An 18,646-nucleotide genomic window follows, 5' to 3' on the forward strand; every position below is an offset into this window, starting at 1 on the left:
GATTTGGTGCAGGTTTGTACTAGTCAGCTGAGTGCGTTCTGTGAGCAGTCGAGTCGAATAATCCGTATAGATCAATAGCTGGTAAGCGTCCCTCAAATTATATGTACACTGAAATGGGACTGTGCACTTTAGAACAATGAGGGAACAATGTTTAAAACTAACTTCAAAAAAACTAAAATGCTCTGTTTATGCAGGCCTCTTATTCACAAATCTTCACATGCACACAAAAACAACACATCCACGTAAAAGCGTGCATCTATGCTCACATGCACACGTCTTACCCAGTGTTTTCTTCATGGCCTTGGAGGTAAAAGTTAATATTATTGACCAAGAAGCTGAAGAGTCGCCCGTACAGAGCTTTGGCCAGGAAGTCTCTGTGATGGTTGGACATTTCAACTGTGTGGCGCCTTGTTATGACATCACCTGAAACAAAGGACAAATGCCAAACGATTAGTGACTTTTTACATTTTCTGTCTGTCTATCCATCCATCCATCCAACTGTCTGTCCATTTATCTATCCATCCATCCATCTGTCCATTTATCCATCCATCCATCCATCTGTCCATTTATCCATCCATCCATAAGTCTCTACCTATCTGTCTAATTTATTGTTATGTCTATCCATCAACCTATCAATCCATCTATCTATCCATCTATCTATCTATTTCAATGTCTTATTTATTTATTTGTCTGTCTGTCCATCTATAATTGTACCATTCTATCCATACATCCATCCATCCATCACCAATAAAAAAAAATAAAAAAATAAAAAATAAAAAATAAAAAAATAGTCTATCCATCTATTTCTCATTCTGCCTGTCTCTCCGTTTATCTATCCAACAATTTGTTACCTTGTCTCTCTATCTATTAATCAATTCGCTTGCCTGACTGACCATCCAATTTATCATTATGTCAATTTATCCGTTTATCAATTGTTCTATTGTTCAATCTGTCCATCCATACATCCAAATTTAAATCTCTACCTATCTGTTCCTCCATCTATTTATTGACTGTCTGTCTCTCTGTCTATCTAGCCAACAATGTATTGTCTGCATATTTATGCTGTCAGCCTGTCAATCTATCCCATCCATCCATCCATTCATCCATCCATCCATCCATCCATCCATCCATCCATCCATCATGCTGGTTGAGTTTTGCTGTCCCACCAGCTAGACCATCACCAAACTAGCATTAAAAGCATAAGTTCAAGCTGGTCCTTTAAACAGGTCTGGAAGCACATACAAAAGTAGAGATTGCAGTAAACAAAAACAAAAACAAACCAAAACAGCCAGTGACTGCTCAAAACAACAGGGGGACAGAGCAAAGAGGAAAACAAACAGGAGACAGTGTGTCACAATTTGACTGATTTACAACGCATGTGGGTGGCTGAAAAACAAGCGGCCCATTGTTGGTTGCGCTGGCTGAGGGGACACGGCACATGCTAATGTGGAGGACACACAGCGCCTGGGCTCCGATGATGTGACCTTTGATGATGTCAGACACTGAATCACTGCATTCGCTATGCCATTCATGGCCGCCACAGTGCGTCAACTTCCAGATGCACACATTTCCAATGTCTGACCGTCAATCAGTGGCCTCTGATTGCTGCATACATTACACTGCACAAGTGTGGCATTGTAACGAGGACATTTCTCTCTGACTTGTTTACTTGCTTAAGAAATACAATAACAAAAACAACAAGTAATTACAAGATTAGTTCACACAAGTAATTACAAGATTACTTCACCCATAAAAGAAAACGTTTAGTCAACGTTTATTTCAGTAACGGCTCCTGACCGTAAATTTAGGTGGGGCAGATTCTGGGTCTTAGTACTAACTTATGATAAACATTTAGTAAGTTTTGTATTCTAATCGCTGGACACATATAGATACACTTTTGGCGGAGGTCTAACGTCCTTGCATTATTTAGGTTAAGGGTGGCGATCTAATGTTGATTGTTAGGTTTTGAGTACACACAACATAGTATTGTTAGGTTTTGAGTACACACTATTGCACATTTTAAGTATTGCCTTAATTTAGTATGTATTGCCTCAAGATAATGTTTTCGAATGCTAAATAGTTGTGCTATCGTTCAATAAATTATTATTATTATTTTTTATATATATTCTAAGGGGATTGTAGTCTAAATTATGCACCATTTATTATCTGCAATACCATGATAACCACTAGATGGCTATATATATATATATATTATACATTATACATTTACAAACAGTTACTACCGAGAACATTGTTTTCAGGCATAATCCTTGCATTTGGATAGATGTAGACATTTTTAAAGACTATTCTAAAAGTTGACATTTAAATGTTGATTTGAAGTGTCAGTTTTTGCATTATTATTGCAGGCAAATCTGGACACAGAGCATTCTGTTACTAGCTACATCAAATAGTGTTATCAGTCACACAAAAATAATCACTCTGATCCACAATCGACAACATATAAAAACAAAATCATCTTTAAAGAAATTTTTAAAATAAAGGTGGAAAAAATATGCTGAAAAACAAAACTTGTCATCTTAAATTCCAATGCAGTGAAACCGCTGTTCCCGTGGCCATGCATCAGATCATCGAGTCAACATCCAAATCACTCAGATTCATGAATGAAACATTCAGACCAATATTGTAAATTGGACCAACTGATTTATTGAAAAGATCTGACTCAAAATAATGCATACCGGTACATTACTACCTCTGTCATAAACTCTAGAGCTAGGACTAAATATTTCAGAGAATAAAAGCAACGTTTTGATCTTTGATATTTTCATCATGCAAAGCTATCGTATGGATTCTTGGAATATAGCATTCCAGTGACCACTATTGACCACTGTTATACTATTTTGATGTTTTTTGTACATTGTTTGTAGAGCAAATGATGGCAGAATTTAAATTTGCGGTGAACTATCCCTTTAAAAGACAGGCATGGATGCATGACAAGCGAAGAAGACCGAGAGAGGCAAATCCCGGACAGACACAAGACAATGCCAAGTCTGCTTGTAATTATAGGCAATAGGCCGGTGTGTCCTCGATGGCTGAATTAGGTTAATATCCAGACATCATGTGATTCATACATACTCCACACTTGTTATATAATGGCACAGCACGCGCACAGTCTAGACCTTGCAACAGAACTGTGTGTTTATGTGTGTATATTTTGAACAAGGAGACATTTATCCAATTGAGTCAAATTGAGCCAAATTGGGCTCGCCAGTAACACAGTCCAACGCCAAATGCTTGAGGCCACATTCATTGATGAGTTTGTGACTGGGGGAAAGGCCAGTACATCTCAATGAACAGTGTCAGCAGGCCTCTCGGCAATGAGACTCACTCTATACATGGTGCTATGCTAAACAAGTGTTGATTGACGCTGGTACACGGAAACTGAAACTGGTACCTTTGAAACACTGGACATCAGACGTGAGGGCAGAGCCTAGATCCTCAGAGCTCACCTGCAACATCCCAGCCACTACAGGGAAAAAACACACACACATTTAGACACATTTGTGTGATTACAAAGGTTTACAAAGCTAGATCCTGATTGGATGAACCGCATTTAAAATCATTATATAAAAAATAAAATACAAATCTTAGAATCTTAGTAATTGACTTGATAAAAAAAAAAAAAAAAAAGTAATAAAAAAAAAAAAATAGGGACAAATCAGTTCAGTAGCACCCAAATGCCTGGTCTGTTCCTATGGAAGTGTAAAATACACATTTGCAATCTGAATAATGAACTGAACCTACCGGAAACTTCCTGCTGATTTGTGCCCTGCCATTTCCACAAGCTTGTAATTTATGACAGGTACTGCCTTCACCTCAGCCATTTCTTGCCTCTTATTTTAATTAAACTATACTAATATAGTATGTATTATTATTATTATATATTATTTTTGTATTGTTTATAATTACACATCAATTTAAAATACCTGAAACCTTTGAAAGGTACACCTTTTTAAATGGTAATACAATTTCACAACAAATATTGTTTTTACTGTAGTTTTGATCAAATAAATGCAGCTTTGGAGAGCAAAGCTTTGATTCTCTCAAAAACATAAAAAAAAAAAAAAAATCTTGGCAACCCCAAAATCTTGAAAGGTACTGTATATTAATTCTTAGAGATAATTACAACCACAAATACTTCTTATGAGCTTTTACAATTCATTAACTTAACTGTACATGATAGTACTTGCATGATGCAAACGGCACACTCGCCATTTAACAGCTTTGAATGTGGCACATCCAATCAGATTTAAGAGTCAACACACTATAAAACAAACATGGCCTTGTTTTCTACTATGAATCCACGCCTCCTATTATGTACTTATAAATTATAGTACACAAGGTGCCAAATGCAAACGGTAATGAGCACGAGTGTGTTTGTGTGGAGTGTGTCCATTAGTGTATAATGGGACATGTTTATATGCCCATTTTGAACAGTGATCTTTCATATCCTCAATGACGGAAACCTCACAGGGATGTACATGTATCAGCTTTTATATCTGAGCGCGCTGACGTCACTTGTTTACCCAGGCTCAGTATTATGTGTGCCATTATGTAACACGAAGGAGACCGAGTGGCCGTTCTGTTCCGCTGCGCTGCTCTGCAGGGCTTAAGGAGACAGGTGACCCTGTGTGTGTGTCTGGAAAGGGGCGATTAGCTCAAAATTGTAGGACAGAGTGTGTATGTGCTGGAGGGTGCCGTGTATTATTAGAGTGGCAGAGAGAGTGTTCCATTGTGTGGTGAGTGATTCCACTATTAGGCCATGGTAAGAATTGATGTAAACAACCCAGGATGGTGTGACAGTTGTTTCTGCGTCGTCACCCGCCCACTTCCCCTGTCTATCCTCCAGGGCCTCCCGGTGGAGGAGATCGGCCCCTGCTGGCCTCGTGACGCAGCTGCACCACTGACCTCTGTCTAGCAGCTGCAAGTCGGACACAAACGCAGTGTCAGCGTCTGTCAGGGCAGTGAAGCGCACATCTCCCAAATGCAGCAGTGCAGAGAGGACCACAAACAAATTCTCCACCTCCTGAAAGCGAAACAAACACAGTGCTGAGAGTCAGACTGGACTGAGGACAGAAACAGCGCCGGCTACAGAGCGCGGTTCAGTCACGTTTGAGTGCAGGGTCCAATATTGCAGATTCAAATGACATTTTCCTCATTCAAGTTAAGCTAGAATGATTTGCTATGCTTTGTTTAACCACTTTTGAAAACACAGATATGATATGCTGCTCTAAATACAGAAATAAATAGAAGTTCCACAACATTAACATTCCTAACACTGTGAATAAATAAATAAATAAATATATATATATATATATGTGTGTGTGTGTGTGTGTGTGTGTGTAGTATAATTATAATGTTACAATATTTAATACTTTTCATTAGCTTTTATCTGTATATTGTATATTTAAAAAATGTGTTTTATTATATTGTTTCTTTTTTTCACTTAATTTTAGTTAGAGTTTTAGTCATTTTCTTATATTCTTTTGTCATATTTTTTTCAGTTGGTTGCCAAGACAACATTTCTAATTTTCATTTAAGCTTAAGTTTTTCATCTAATATTTATATTTTAATTTCTTTTATTTCAGCTTTATTTGAATAAACAAACATAATTTTCAATAGTTTAAGCTAAAAATGACAACAACTGGATGACTTAATTAAAACATAATTAAACAAGAGGTAACCTGAAATAATATCTCTTTTTCCCCATCAATAACTCATTCAAGAACATACAGAATTTAAATATTACATAAAAAAATTATATTTAATTAATTTAAAGTATTAACAGTATATTAAAGTTAGTCAAAATGTATAATAATAATTATAAAGTTTGAAATCAAGCTGTGTTGTAATATTTAAAGAAGAAATACCACAGGAAATATCTAGGCAAATATGAAGGGTCTTTGAATATTGTGTTGGACATTGGGTCAAAAAGCTTAAGAACCTTTGTGTAAAAGAAAAAAGATGAGGAAGTTATATAGACGGCAGCCTGAGCGACTGTGTGAGTGTGTTAAAGTGTGTGAGGGTCACCGAGGGTCGTGCTGCACTGATGGGATGAGAGAACAATCCTTCTTTAATGAAGCTGATTTACAGGTTCCTGGTAGGATTAGAACACAGCGTCTGGCTGGAAGTCAGGTGTGTGTGAGAGAGCTAATGTGTGTGTTTGGACCAACCACACAAGCTGAACGCGTGACTCAGAACACCGCTTAACTCGGATATTACACCCTACACTGTAACAAAATGTCCATGTATCACCATAAGGGTGTGCATGTGTGTAGGCGCACACACATATATGGTATATACTGTACAGTATGCCATACGCTAGAGCCCTGAACATACCGTTCTAGTTGCGAACTATAACATAACACACAGGTTGGCAGGTTAGCGTGGCCTCAGGCTGAATGCTAGTCTGAGATGTGTGTTTTTATAGTCTGCAGACATAGTGTAATGACTAATAATGTTTAAACCTACATAAATCAGAACAACATGTCTGAAGCGGCTGCCAAAATCAAAGGCATCCCAACTCTCCCCATCTCTGTATATGTGACTCACCTAAAACCAGAAGCACTTTGTCTACTTTAGACGAGACAGCTCAGCTTCTACTGAGGCTATAAAGTAATGGATGTAGGAAGAGCAATCCAAAAAGCTGCCTGCATATGAAAATATAGTGAATAGTGGAACTTCACAGATTTCCAACCCACTTTATATTGTTACAATGTCAGTAGTATACGCAAATAAACAATGTTTACACTGTGTTATCTGGACCGAGAAATTCACGTTTATTTGTCAGCATTCTTACCTATACCGGACGGCGTTCTGCTTCCGGTTAGTGGGCGGAACAAACAGAAGGGCATTTTCTTTCAGTTATTCCTCTCTGTTTGGCCTAAAGCACTTGAATATGCCTACTTCCTTATTATATAGTATGTGAAAAACAGTATGTGAGGCGAGTAGCATGTTCGAATTCATATTCATAAAACAGTTTGCGAAAAGTGCCCGGGTGACCCATTACTTCCGGTGAGATTCTTAAGTGCGCATTTATTGGACACTTTACTATCCCATGAGGACATTTGTGAAGTAGAAGTGAAGCAGCTGTGAAGTAGGTCACATGACAATGACAAAATGATAGATGTAGTACGTCTGAATTTATTCATACTAAACGCATTCACACTTTTTTTAAGTGGTCGCAAAGTAAGTTTCAAACCAAATGTAGTACCTATCTACTATATGTGACCCTGGACCACAAAACCAGTCACATGAAGCAATTTTATGAAATTAAGATTTATACATCATATGAAAGTTGAATAAATAAGCTTTCAATTGATGCATGGTTTGTTAGGATAGGTCAATATTTGGCCGAGATACAACTATTTGAAAATCTGGAAGCTGAGAGTGCAAAAAAAAAAAAGAAAAAAAAAAAAGAAAAAAAAAAATCGAAATATTTTTTGCGATTGTGCTGCATCCACTTTCAAAAATAAATGTTTTTTATAGATTTACGGTAGGAAATGTATGAAATATCTTCATGGACCATGATCTTTACTTAATATCCTAATGATTTTTGGCATAAAAGAAAAATCTATAATTTTGACCCATACAATGTATTGTTGGCTATTGCCACAAATATACCCGTCCGACATGTGACTGGTTTTGTGGTCCAGGACAGGGTCACATATAGTATGGGATTTTGGCAGGAGAAACGGTCTCGTTGTCATCCAGTTTGAAATGTTGACTAGAAACACAGAGGTTTTTTCAGATTTTCCATTGCAGCATTTTCTTTGTATTTAAGATTCTTCGCAATGTCCTTCAACGGAAACCGAAAGTAACTCAGTCCCGCTAAAAATGTACTCTTTGAATTCTTGTACCCGGAAACAACACAAATCGACACCATTGAGACTAAAAGTTTGCTAAGTAGTATTTCCTAGTAAAGCAAGGCGCTCTAGTCAAGCGTACCGAAATCAGACTGGGAGTGGACTTGGACAGCAACATGCGCAATGCATTATGGGATGTTGTTTTCAGTTTTCCTACTTCTTTTTGCATAAGGGTAGACAACAGCCTTTAATTGTTTTCTCTAGTCAGGTAGTAACAAATTCTATGTATTTTCAATACCTTTTTGATGTCACATTATCATAATTTCTGATCAAAATGTCATGATTACTTTTAGCACTTGCATTTAAATAGAAATAAAAGTTTAAGTAATTTTTTTTTTTTTTTTTTCAAAATTTATTTATTCATTTATTTCCAGGTTTAAATTAGACTAAATTATGTGTTCTCGGATTTTTGGACTTTGTTTATTTCTCACTCTTGCACACACTTGAAAAGAGAACTGAATAAAAATGTATTGTGCATGTGTAGTAATTTAGCATCTTTGGATAATGGCTACATGTGTTCTTGAAGATGTGCGTACCAGTCTGTTGAATCCGAGCGCGCGCAGAGCCTGTTTCAGGGCCGAGAGCTTCTCTCTGCTCTGAGGACATGCAGTAGCTACTGCAGGAGGTTCACCGGGAGCCGCTGTGCTCAGACACCTGAGAGAAGAAAAGAAAAAAAAAAGATTTGTGATGATTTAAACCTTACGTTGACCGTGCCATCTTGACAAGAGCAATTGGTGTGGAACATTAAGAGGGCTAAAGTAAGTTTGAGATGTTCAAACTGCCATGACATACTCACAAATTCAAGTCAAAGTAAGGTGAACGTTACATTTTTTATGATAACCTTCCATTTTACCCCATGCATGATTTGCTGAGGACTCTAGAGTCACAGAGAGGTGAGGGTAAACCCGTTTAAAACTGGATTCACACAGTACACTAAAAAAAGCCTTTTTCTAAGATTTACGAGTTTCAATTATATAGTAAACTTTCATCAAATTGCATTAAATAATCCGTATTCATAAATTTAAACATTTTCTTTTTCTGTTTCTACCTATGAATTCCATTAGAGCTTAATATAACATTTTGTATAAATCTTAGTGTTTTATAATTAATTTGTTCCCTTGTTTTAGTAAAATTTAAACAAGGGAACAAATTAGTTAAAAATTGCCACGATTTACTAAAATGAGGGAACAAATGAATAAATTGTGGATACGAATTGTTAATTTGTGGCCACGATTTAACAAAAACAGATGAACAAATTATTACAACATGGCCACAATTTAGTAAATCGAGGGAAAAGCTACTATATCGTGCACAAAATTAGAAAAAAATTAGGGGAAAAAAACAACAAATTAGTTAAACGTGCTGACATACGAGTTCATCGTGGGAATACTTTGTTAATTTGTGGCCATGCTTTCCTAAAAATGAGAGAACAAATTCTTAATTTATGGGAATGAATACATATATATCGTATATTATTATACTAATATATTAGTGCTGGGCAACAATTAATCACATCCAAAATAAAAGTTTGTGTTTACATAATATTGTGTGTACAGTGTATAATTATTTTGTGTGTGTGTATAAATTAACAAATACATAAATAAATAAATAAATAAATAAATAAATAAATAAATAAATAAATAAATAAATACACATATGCATGTATATATTTAAGACATTTTTTTAATTTATATATAAAATATGTATAAATATATGTAAAAGTATATACATGCAAACATTTCTTAAATATATACATGCATATGTGTGTATTTATACAAAATAATTATACACAGTACACACACACATATTATGTAAACACAAACTTTTATTTTGGAAGCCATTAATCGTTGCCCAGCACTAATATTATATTATATTATATTATATTATATTATATTATATTATATTATATTATATTATATTATATTATATTATATTATATTATATTATATTATTAAATTCACGCACACACACACAAATTACGAATACAAAGTATTAATTCCCATAAATTAAAGCTCACAAATATTGCCAATATACAGAGTATTTTTTACAATATTTGACTACATGTTAAGATTTTGCGGGGGAGGTCTTGGAGAAAAAAGGTGTTTCTCACAAAATCAGCATGAAATAACATGGATATCTACATTGCGTGTGTTACCTGTGGGCCAAGACATTGTTTAGATATAGATTACTCTTCTCCTCTGCTGAAAGCCCCTCAGCCATCAGGTAGAAGATGTTAAAGTTCTGCTGATGCGGTGGCGTGCAGATAACCCTCGACTTCTCCAGCATATAAGTGTACAGACGGCCTAAACAGTGAGAGAAGAGTAGAGCGATCACCATTGTAAATATTAGTAGAGCAATTGCACCCTCTATAGGTGAAGGATGCCAGATCAGAAGTCCTCTACTGAGAGCACTGTGAATAATCCGACAAAACTACCTCTGAGCAGAGTCTTTCTCTTCTCGCAGTACTGCAGTGAGATCAGCTTGATGAACCGGCTCGCTGAGGAGTTCATCGGAGTCTTAGCATGGCCAAAAGCTTCCAAGATCACATTCACCTGCAAATGATGACAGACGAATTAAGAAGTAATTCTTGCATGCAGCGCCACACTGCAGGGGGGTGCGCGATACACTCACGGCTTTTATTATTATAGATTAATCGTCTGATTGTGGTTATTCTATATAATGAATTTATATAGAATAGAACGATTATTTTAGATAACCACAATAATTGTGCAGTTTAAAATTCAATCACGTTGCCATCCAAATAAGGGAAATTTAAGCGCATAAAGAAATGCCATTAAACGCTTAAATATTGTGTCTCCTTTTCCGGTGAAAGATTAAAGAACACACACACACACACACACACACACACACACAAGCTTTAATTTCTATCCTTGTGAGGACATTCCATAGGCGTAATGGTTTTTATACTGTACAAACTGTATATTCTATCCCCTTACACTGCCTCTATCCCTAAACCTACCCATCACAGGAGACATTCTGCATTTTTACATTTTCAAAAATATATAATTTAGTATGTTTATTAACCCATTCCCCTCACGGGGACCGCTGGCTGGTCCCCACAATGGAGGTGATCTCAGGTTTTACTATCCTTGTGGGGACATTATGGTTCCCACAATGTAATGTATACCAAGTACACACACACACACACACACACACACACACACACACACACACACACACACACACACACACACACACACACACACACACACACACACACACACACACACACACACACACACACACACACAGGTGAAACTCGAAACATTTGAATTATCATTTCATTTATTTCTATATTATATAGACTCATTACATGCAAAGTGAGATATTTCAAGTCTTTGTTATAATTTTGAGGATTATGGCTTACAGCTATGAAAACCTTTTCACAATATTCTAATTTTGAATTTAGGGTTTTCATAAGCTGTAAGCCATAATCATAAAAAAATTTAACAAATAAAGGCTTGAAATCTCACTTTGCATGTAATGAGTCTATATAATATATTAGTTTCACCTTTTCAGTTGAATTACATGAACTTTTGCACGATATTCAAATTTTTCGAGCTTCACCTGTATGTATGTATGTATGTATGTATGTATGTATGTATGTATGTATGTATGTATGTATGTATGTATGTATGTATGTATGTATGTATATATATATATATATATATATATATATATATATATATATATATATATATATATATATATATATATGCTACTATAAAATACAAAAAGATATTTAAACAAAATTAAGATTTGTGGGTTTAATCAGACTGCATTAGGCTATATTATATAAATCATTATTCATTTTCACAGCATTAAAGTAAACCATCAAGTAAATATCATAAATTGTATTATTATTATTATTATTATTATATTATATATTATTATATTATGTATGATTCCAAGAATAATACATATACAGTATTATTATTATTAGGCTTACACTGAACATAATGTAATTTATTTTAATTATTTATTTAATCTTCAGGACAAAATTCACGATCGTGACAGGCCTGAGATTCCAACGTGGACTCTGTCTCAAACCCTAATGAGCTGCCTACCTAGACAGCATTAAGACATTTACAGAAAGATGATGAAGCACAAAAAAATATATATACACCAAAAAAAAAACGTGTGATCCCTTTTTCCCACCCACAATTTAAAATTTCCCTGAACATTAATTCTGTCATGACAGGTCTTTGGCTGAGACTGGGTGAGTGAGTGAGTGAGTGAGTGAGTGAGTGAGTGAGTGAGTGAGTGAGTGAGTGAGTGAGTGAGTGAGTGAGTGAGTGAATGAGTGAGTGGAGTGAGTGAGTGAGTGGAGTGAGTGAGTGAGTGAGTGAGTGAGTGAGTGAGTGAGTGAGTGAGTGAGTGAGTGGAGTGAGTGAAGTGAGTGAGTGAGTGAGTGAGTGAGTGAGTGAGTGAGTGAGTGAGTGAGTGAGTGAGTGAGTGAGTTGAGTGAGTTGAGTGAGTGAGTGAGTGAGTGAGTGAGTGGAGTGAGTGAATGAGTGAGTGGAGTGAGTGAGTGAGTGAGTGGAGTGAGTGAGTGAGTGAGTGAGTGAGTGAGTGGAGTGAGTGAGTGAGTGAGTGAGTGAGTGAGTTGAGTGAGTGAGTGAGTGAGTGAGTGAGTGAGTGAAGTGAGTGAGTGAGTGAGTGAGTGAGTGAGTGGAGTGAGTGAGTTGAGTGAGTGAGTGAGTGAGTGAGTGAGTGAGTGAGTGAGTGAGTGAGTGAGTGAGTGAGTGAGTGAGTGAGTGAGTGGAGTGAGTGAGTGAGGTGAGTGAGTGAGTGAGTGAGTGAGTGAGTGAGTGAGTGAGTGGAGTGAGTGAATGAGTGGAGTGAGTGAGTGAGTGGAGTGAGTGAATGAGTGAGTGGAGTGAGTGAGTGAGTGGAGTGAGTGAGTGAGTGAGTGAGTGAGTGAGTGAGTGAGTGAGTGAGTGAGTGAGTGAGTGAGTGGAGTGAGTGAGTGAGTGGAGTGAGTGAGTGGAGTGAGTGAGTGGAGTGAGTGAGTGAGTGAGTGAGTGAGTGAGTGAGTGAGTAAGTGGAGTGAGTGAGTGGAGTGAGTGAGGGAGTGAGTGGAGTGAGTGGAGTGAGGGAGGGAGGGAGTGAGTGGAGTGAGTGAGTGGAGTGAGTGAGTGAGTGAGTGAGTGAGTGAGTGAGTGAGTGAGTGAGTGAGTGAGTGAGTGAGTGAGTGGAGTGAGTGAGTGAGTGAGTGAGTGAGTGAGTGGAGTGAGTGAGTGAGTGGAGTGAGTGAGTGAGTGAGTGAGTGAGTGAGTGAGTGAGTGAGTGAGTGAGTGGAGTGAGTGAGTGAGTGAGTGAGTGAGTGGAGTGAGTGAATGAGTGAGTGAGTGAGTGGAGTGAGTGAGTGAGTGAGTGAGTGGAGTGAGTGAGTGAGTGAGTGGAGTGAGTGAGTGAGTGAGTGAGTGAGTGGAGTGAGTGGAGTGAGTGAGTGAGTGGAGTGAGTGAGTGAGTGAGTGAGTGAGTGAGTGAGTGGAGTGAGTGGAGTGAGTGAGTGAGTGAGTGAGTGAGTGAGTGAGTGGAGTGAGTGGAGTGAGTGAGTGAGTGGAGTGAGTGAGGGAGTGAGTGGAGTGAGTGAGTGGAGTGAGTGAGTGGAGTGAGTGAGTGAGTGAGTGAGTGAGTGAGTGAGTGAGTGAGTGAGTGAGTGGAGTGAGTGAGTGAGTGAGTGAGTGAGTGAGTGAGTGGAGTGAGTGAGTGGAGTGAGTGAGTGAGTGAGTGAGTGAGTGAGTGAGTGGAGTGAGTGAGTGAGTGAGTGAGTGAGTGAGTGAGTGGAGTGAGTGGAGTGAGTGAGTGGAGTGAGTGAGTGAGTGAGTGAGTGAGTGAGTGAGTGAGTGAGTGAGTGAGTGAGTGAGTGAGTGAGTGAGTGAGTGAGTGAAGTGAGTGAGTGAGTGAGTGAGTGAGTGAGTGAGTGAGTGAGTGAGTGAGTGGAGTGAGTGAATGAGTGAGTGAGTGAGTGAGTGAGTGAGTGAGTGAGTGAGTGAGTGAGTGAGTGGAGTGAGTGAGTGAGTGAGTGAGTGAGTGGAGTGAGTGGAGTGAGTGAGTATTAAACTGTATTAAAGTGCATTTTCATTCTATGCCCTTCCCTTGCTAACATCTCATTCACTCAGATGTGCATCATTCCTTATGATGAAACACCATAAGCCCTTGAACACTTGGAATCCGCAATGGAGCGGATTTATTATTTATATTTTTTATTCCCTTGTATGCTTAACGAAAATATAGAAAAATTACACTTAGCTACAAGCATTATGCAGTTAGATGTCAAAATAACTCAAGTATCATACACTAGAGTTGTGTGGGGTGGGGGGAAATAAAGCACGACCTGCTGTGATGTCACAATCATGTTGCGTTGTGAAGTGTACATATTGAGTAGACTTGATCCCTCAGTCAAAATAGAGGGGTTGAGGGTCTGTCCAAATACATTTCCCTCACCGAATTAAAGATGAATGCATTTAAAAATGGTGACGGGGATTCCCCTGAGGGGAAGTGCTTAGGGAAGTTAGCAAGTGTATGTCTGTATGCAGCGGTGGACAAAGTACTTCCTTACTTGAGTGAAAGTACAGATACTACTGGTCAAATATTATAAAAACCATTCATGCACATTTGAATCAAGTGGTCTGTAAAAATCCAACCTGGTTAAAAACCTAGCTACACAACCATAGCTGTATACATATGTTATGCCACTATGCCACATAATATGGGCATTTGACACTTGCTTCCACCAGGTGGCGGTAAGTCACCATTGATAAAATGTGCTCATTAGGAGACAAAATAGTGTTGAGATCACACACACACACACACAGATGTATTCAAGTGTAATAATGTCACCCATTGCTCCGGGCCATTAAACCACTCTAATGGTTTCTGTATGTGGATATGATGTCTTGAGCTAACAAGAAATGGCTCTTTCCTTGAGATTCAACCATAAGCACAAACTGACTGCCTCAGGCTTTTGGATAGTCATTCAAAGCATCTAATTCTCCCATGAATAAGAGAATAACAGCTGTTTGAGACTCTCATGACTGAAGGATAACCGGAGTAACTGAAAGCACATAAACACCTCCAGGGTCAAGATAAAAGGACACGTGTGAGGAAAACCACAGCACAAATACTGAACACAATGAGTACATACAACATAATCATTACATAAAGCAGCGTATAAGCTACGCAACAAACAAAAATTAACTAAAAATAACGAACAATGAGGATTTAATTTGTTACACTTTTTATTAATCTGTTAACATTAGTTAATAAAACAATAACTGTTCATTGTTAGTTCACGTTACCTCTGGTCCATTAAATAATATTAACAGATACGAGTTTTTATTTTAATAACGTATTAGTCAATGTTGATATTAACATTAACTGAGATTAATAAATGATTTTCTTTACTAATGCGGTTACACTGTAAAAAACTGTAACCTCCCCAACTCAACATTTTCTAGTGAGTGGTCGCATCTACATTTTTCAATTGGCCCAAGTGAAATTTATCAAATTAAATTTGTATGAGACCAGTCACTAGACAATTTTGAGTTGGGGAGGTTAGACATTTTTTACAGTGTACATAATGTTAACAAATGGAACTTTATTGTAAAATGTTCCTGAAAAAAAAAAAAAAAAAAGCGAATATTTTTTTTAATGAGTTTAAAGAATTTTGTAGCTCAAATAAATCTTTATTTTTTTTAAAGATACTGAACTATTTAAAAATGGAAAACAAAGAATACTATGTTTTATTGCGTTGGGGTCCAAATGATTACAAAAGGCAGAATAATTTTTTGTGTAAAGTATTTGATGTAAAACGTGTTCATTTCACCTGTAGATGTATGTTGTGTTCATTAACAGACTTACATGCTTCATCCGTGGCTCTAGAGCGAAGCCTTTGGGACTTGAGCGAACAGCCAGGTGTTTCAGGACGTGCTTACAGGCCACAGACTTCCCAGAACCACTCTCTCCACTAGACACAAACAAAAACAAAGTGAGAAAGGGGAGAATCTCAGTTCAAAATAAATAAATACTGGATTTACTTTTAAAATATGTTAAAGATAGCACAACATGTTGATATGTTACACTGTTGTGGGCCAGTTGTGGCTGATTTCTGGGGACATGGAAGAGGTCGTGGGTGAGTTTTGGTCTGCTTCCGGCATGAATCTGGTTTAAAAGCTGGCAAGTAGGGCCAATCTTGGGCCGTAATTCCATGTGGTATGTGGGCCAAAGTCACAGCCGAAATTCAACCAGATTCGGCCCAATATCAATTTGCTATCTGGGTTTAATATATTTTGACAGATTTTTTTATAAATCAAATATAAATTAACAACTTTTTGTGAAATATATGTTGGACATATATGGAATAATATACATTATGTTGGAAATATATGGATATATACATTGGGGGAATCTGCTTAATTGTCATTAAAATAACGTGACAGCAAGAAAAGCGGAACTTTTAGGCAGCTTTACAGTGTTTGTTAAAAAACAGTGAAGAAAAAAAAACTCTGAGAAGCTGCCTAAAAGTTTCTCTGTCAGTGTAAAGACAAGAACAAGAAAGAAAAAACAACAACAAGAGAACAGTTGACTTTTTAAAGACCTCTGGGCCGGCGGTCTCCTATAGTGAATGCGTGCTCCTGTCAGCCTCTTTTCAGTTTACCATTGGGAGATCTTATAGTTGGTCAGGGAGCAGTTTCACGGAGATGATTCAGTCAGCCTACAGCAATATACTGTACCATCCTCATGACTCAAGACTAAAGATGCCTGACCTCTGCCTGGCCTGCGGGCATCTTTCTCCTGACCAGATGATATCCATCATATCTTCACTTATCCAAACGCACTACTTGGGGATTAGTTCAAATCCCTTATTCTTCTGTTTTATACATTTAGTTGTTTTCTCCACCATGTCTATACTAAATCTATACTATATAATTACTGCCTCTATGATTCTTAATTGATTGATGTGTTATCTTTCTACAATTCTTAAGTGTCCAAGTAAGCATTTCACTTATGTTCTATACTTCTTTATTTTTGTTACACTGTCTATAGTTGGTTTCATAAGCCCCGTTCAGAAACCTAGTGAACGGCCTTGTTGTCTACTGCCTACATAGGCAGCATCCCAATAGAGGAAGACAACAGATGCCACAACCGATTCCAACAGAGCTTAAAGTGAGCATGTTGCCAAGCTAAATACTCTATAAAACATCCTAAAAATACACATCACACACAAATGTTGGCTGAAAATTTTCAGTTTGTTAAAAAAACCCTAACCACACAGAAAAGTACAAACTACTATTTAAAAGCTTTTTTTTTTTTTACTTTTTAACATAAATTAAAACTTTTAATCAGGACCATAAAGACATGTATAATGTTGAAACATATTTATATTTCAGTTACATTTTCAGATAATATATGAAAAAAAAAAAATATATATATATATATATATTTTTTTTTTCAAAACTGTGAATGATGTGCACTATGCTGAATATATATATATAAATTATTTTTCGCCAGTATATTTACAGGGTGTTAATCCACACCACGTCTCAACTACTAACAAGGGCTTTGGTAGATGCAAATCTCATCTCGTTACTGCAGTGCATCCCACTTCATATTCTTAAATGTACAGCAACTTTATTAATTACACCACTCTTCAATGTTACGACCTCTTAAAATGAGCCATAAAGCACAGTCAAGGAGCTCGCAGTGATAACTACCGTCTCCACATGCGGCGTAAAGAGCTTGGGTCCTTCCAGAGACCCGCGAGAGAGAGTGAATGGAAGAAAACAGTCTGAGCAGATGGTTTTAAAAAGGTCATTCGGCCTCCCACTAATCATTTTCTGGAGGGTCTGATGCTTTTTCTTCCCATTTTTTCAATTTCTTTTTGGGAAATCTATTCTGGGTTGTAATTGAACTCAAGGGCGCAGTGCATTCCTGAGCCAGTAGCGAGTAGGTGTGTGTGCGTGTGCTCGTGAGCCTCTTGAACCAGCATTCCACCACTTTTGTTTCCCCGGTTCTGTAGTCACTAGAGCATGGCCCTCACCTGCAGGACGAGTGTGCGTGTGTGTGTGTGTGTCTGTGTGATGGATAGCCCACGCAGAGAGGGCATTAAAGTAGCTGTCAGATCCTCTCTGGCTCAGCGAAACCCAGGATTGGGCCAGTGGAGAAGCATCAGAATGAGAAACAGGATTTAATTGTAATCAGAGATGACCGGAGTGCAAAGCAGGACAGAGTGCGGGCTACACCACTGCCACTTCATCCATTAATCTCCCTGAGAGCTTTTAACAGGTTTGGATTTACACCGTCCCCGGCACATTTGTCTCCGTGACAGCGTTTAGCGAGAGCCTCACGGGCGATGTAGGAGTCGCTATAGCAAAACGAGGGAAGACATTTCTAACGCGACCTCATTTGGACCTCTTTGGCAGAACGGGATCACTTACTGAGCTGTGGAGCGCTATTATAAAATACAAGCTGGTGCATAAATGACAGAAGGTAGAAAATGTCCCGTGGAATGTATTTGGTAGCATCTGGCCAAACATCTGGAAATCTTTTATGGTTACAGGGTTCCCACACCTTTTGACCAATACATTTCCATAATTTTGTGATTTCAGGAAAAGGACTTTAAAATAAAAGTATTTTTTTGTATACTTTTAAATAAAATTGTATATATATAATATAATATAATATGATATGATATAATATATAAATGCATATGAATTACCTAAACTTTAACTCCA

General features: G+C 37.4%; 1 protein-coding gene across 4 annotated transcripts in view; it reads right to left on the reverse strand.

Annotated features, from left to right (window-relative positions):
* Positions 1–18,646, reverse strand: part of myo16 (myosin XVI) — a 185,976-nt gene that overhangs the window by 82,153 nt on the left and 85,177 nt on the right. For all 4 annotated transcript variants that reach the window (XM_079618669.1, XM_079618668.1, XM_079618671.1 and 1 more), the window contains exons 14-20: positions 15,774–15,879; positions 10,318–10,435; positions 10,039–10,186; positions 8,420–8,537; positions 4,927–5,044; positions 3,413–3,484; positions 282–423 (exon numbers count right to left, since the gene is read on the reverse strand). In XM_079618669.1, coding sequence (XP_079474795.1) covers positions 282–423; positions 3,413–3,484; positions 4,927–5,044; positions 8,420–8,537; positions 10,039–10,186; positions 10,318–10,435; positions 15,774–15,879 — 822 coding nt within the window. The remainder of the gene's footprint in view (positions 1–281; positions 424–3,412; positions 3,485–4,926; positions 5,045–8,419; positions 8,538–10,038; positions 10,187–10,317; positions 10,436–15,773; positions 15,880–18,646) is intronic.

Source organism: Phoxinus phoxinus (genome assembly GCF_949152265.1).
Source record: "Phoxinus phoxinus genome assembly, chromosome: 7".
Taxonomy (NCBI): domain Eukaryota; kingdom Metazoa; phylum Chordata; class Actinopteri; order Cypriniformes; family Leuciscidae; genus Phoxinus; species Phoxinus phoxinus.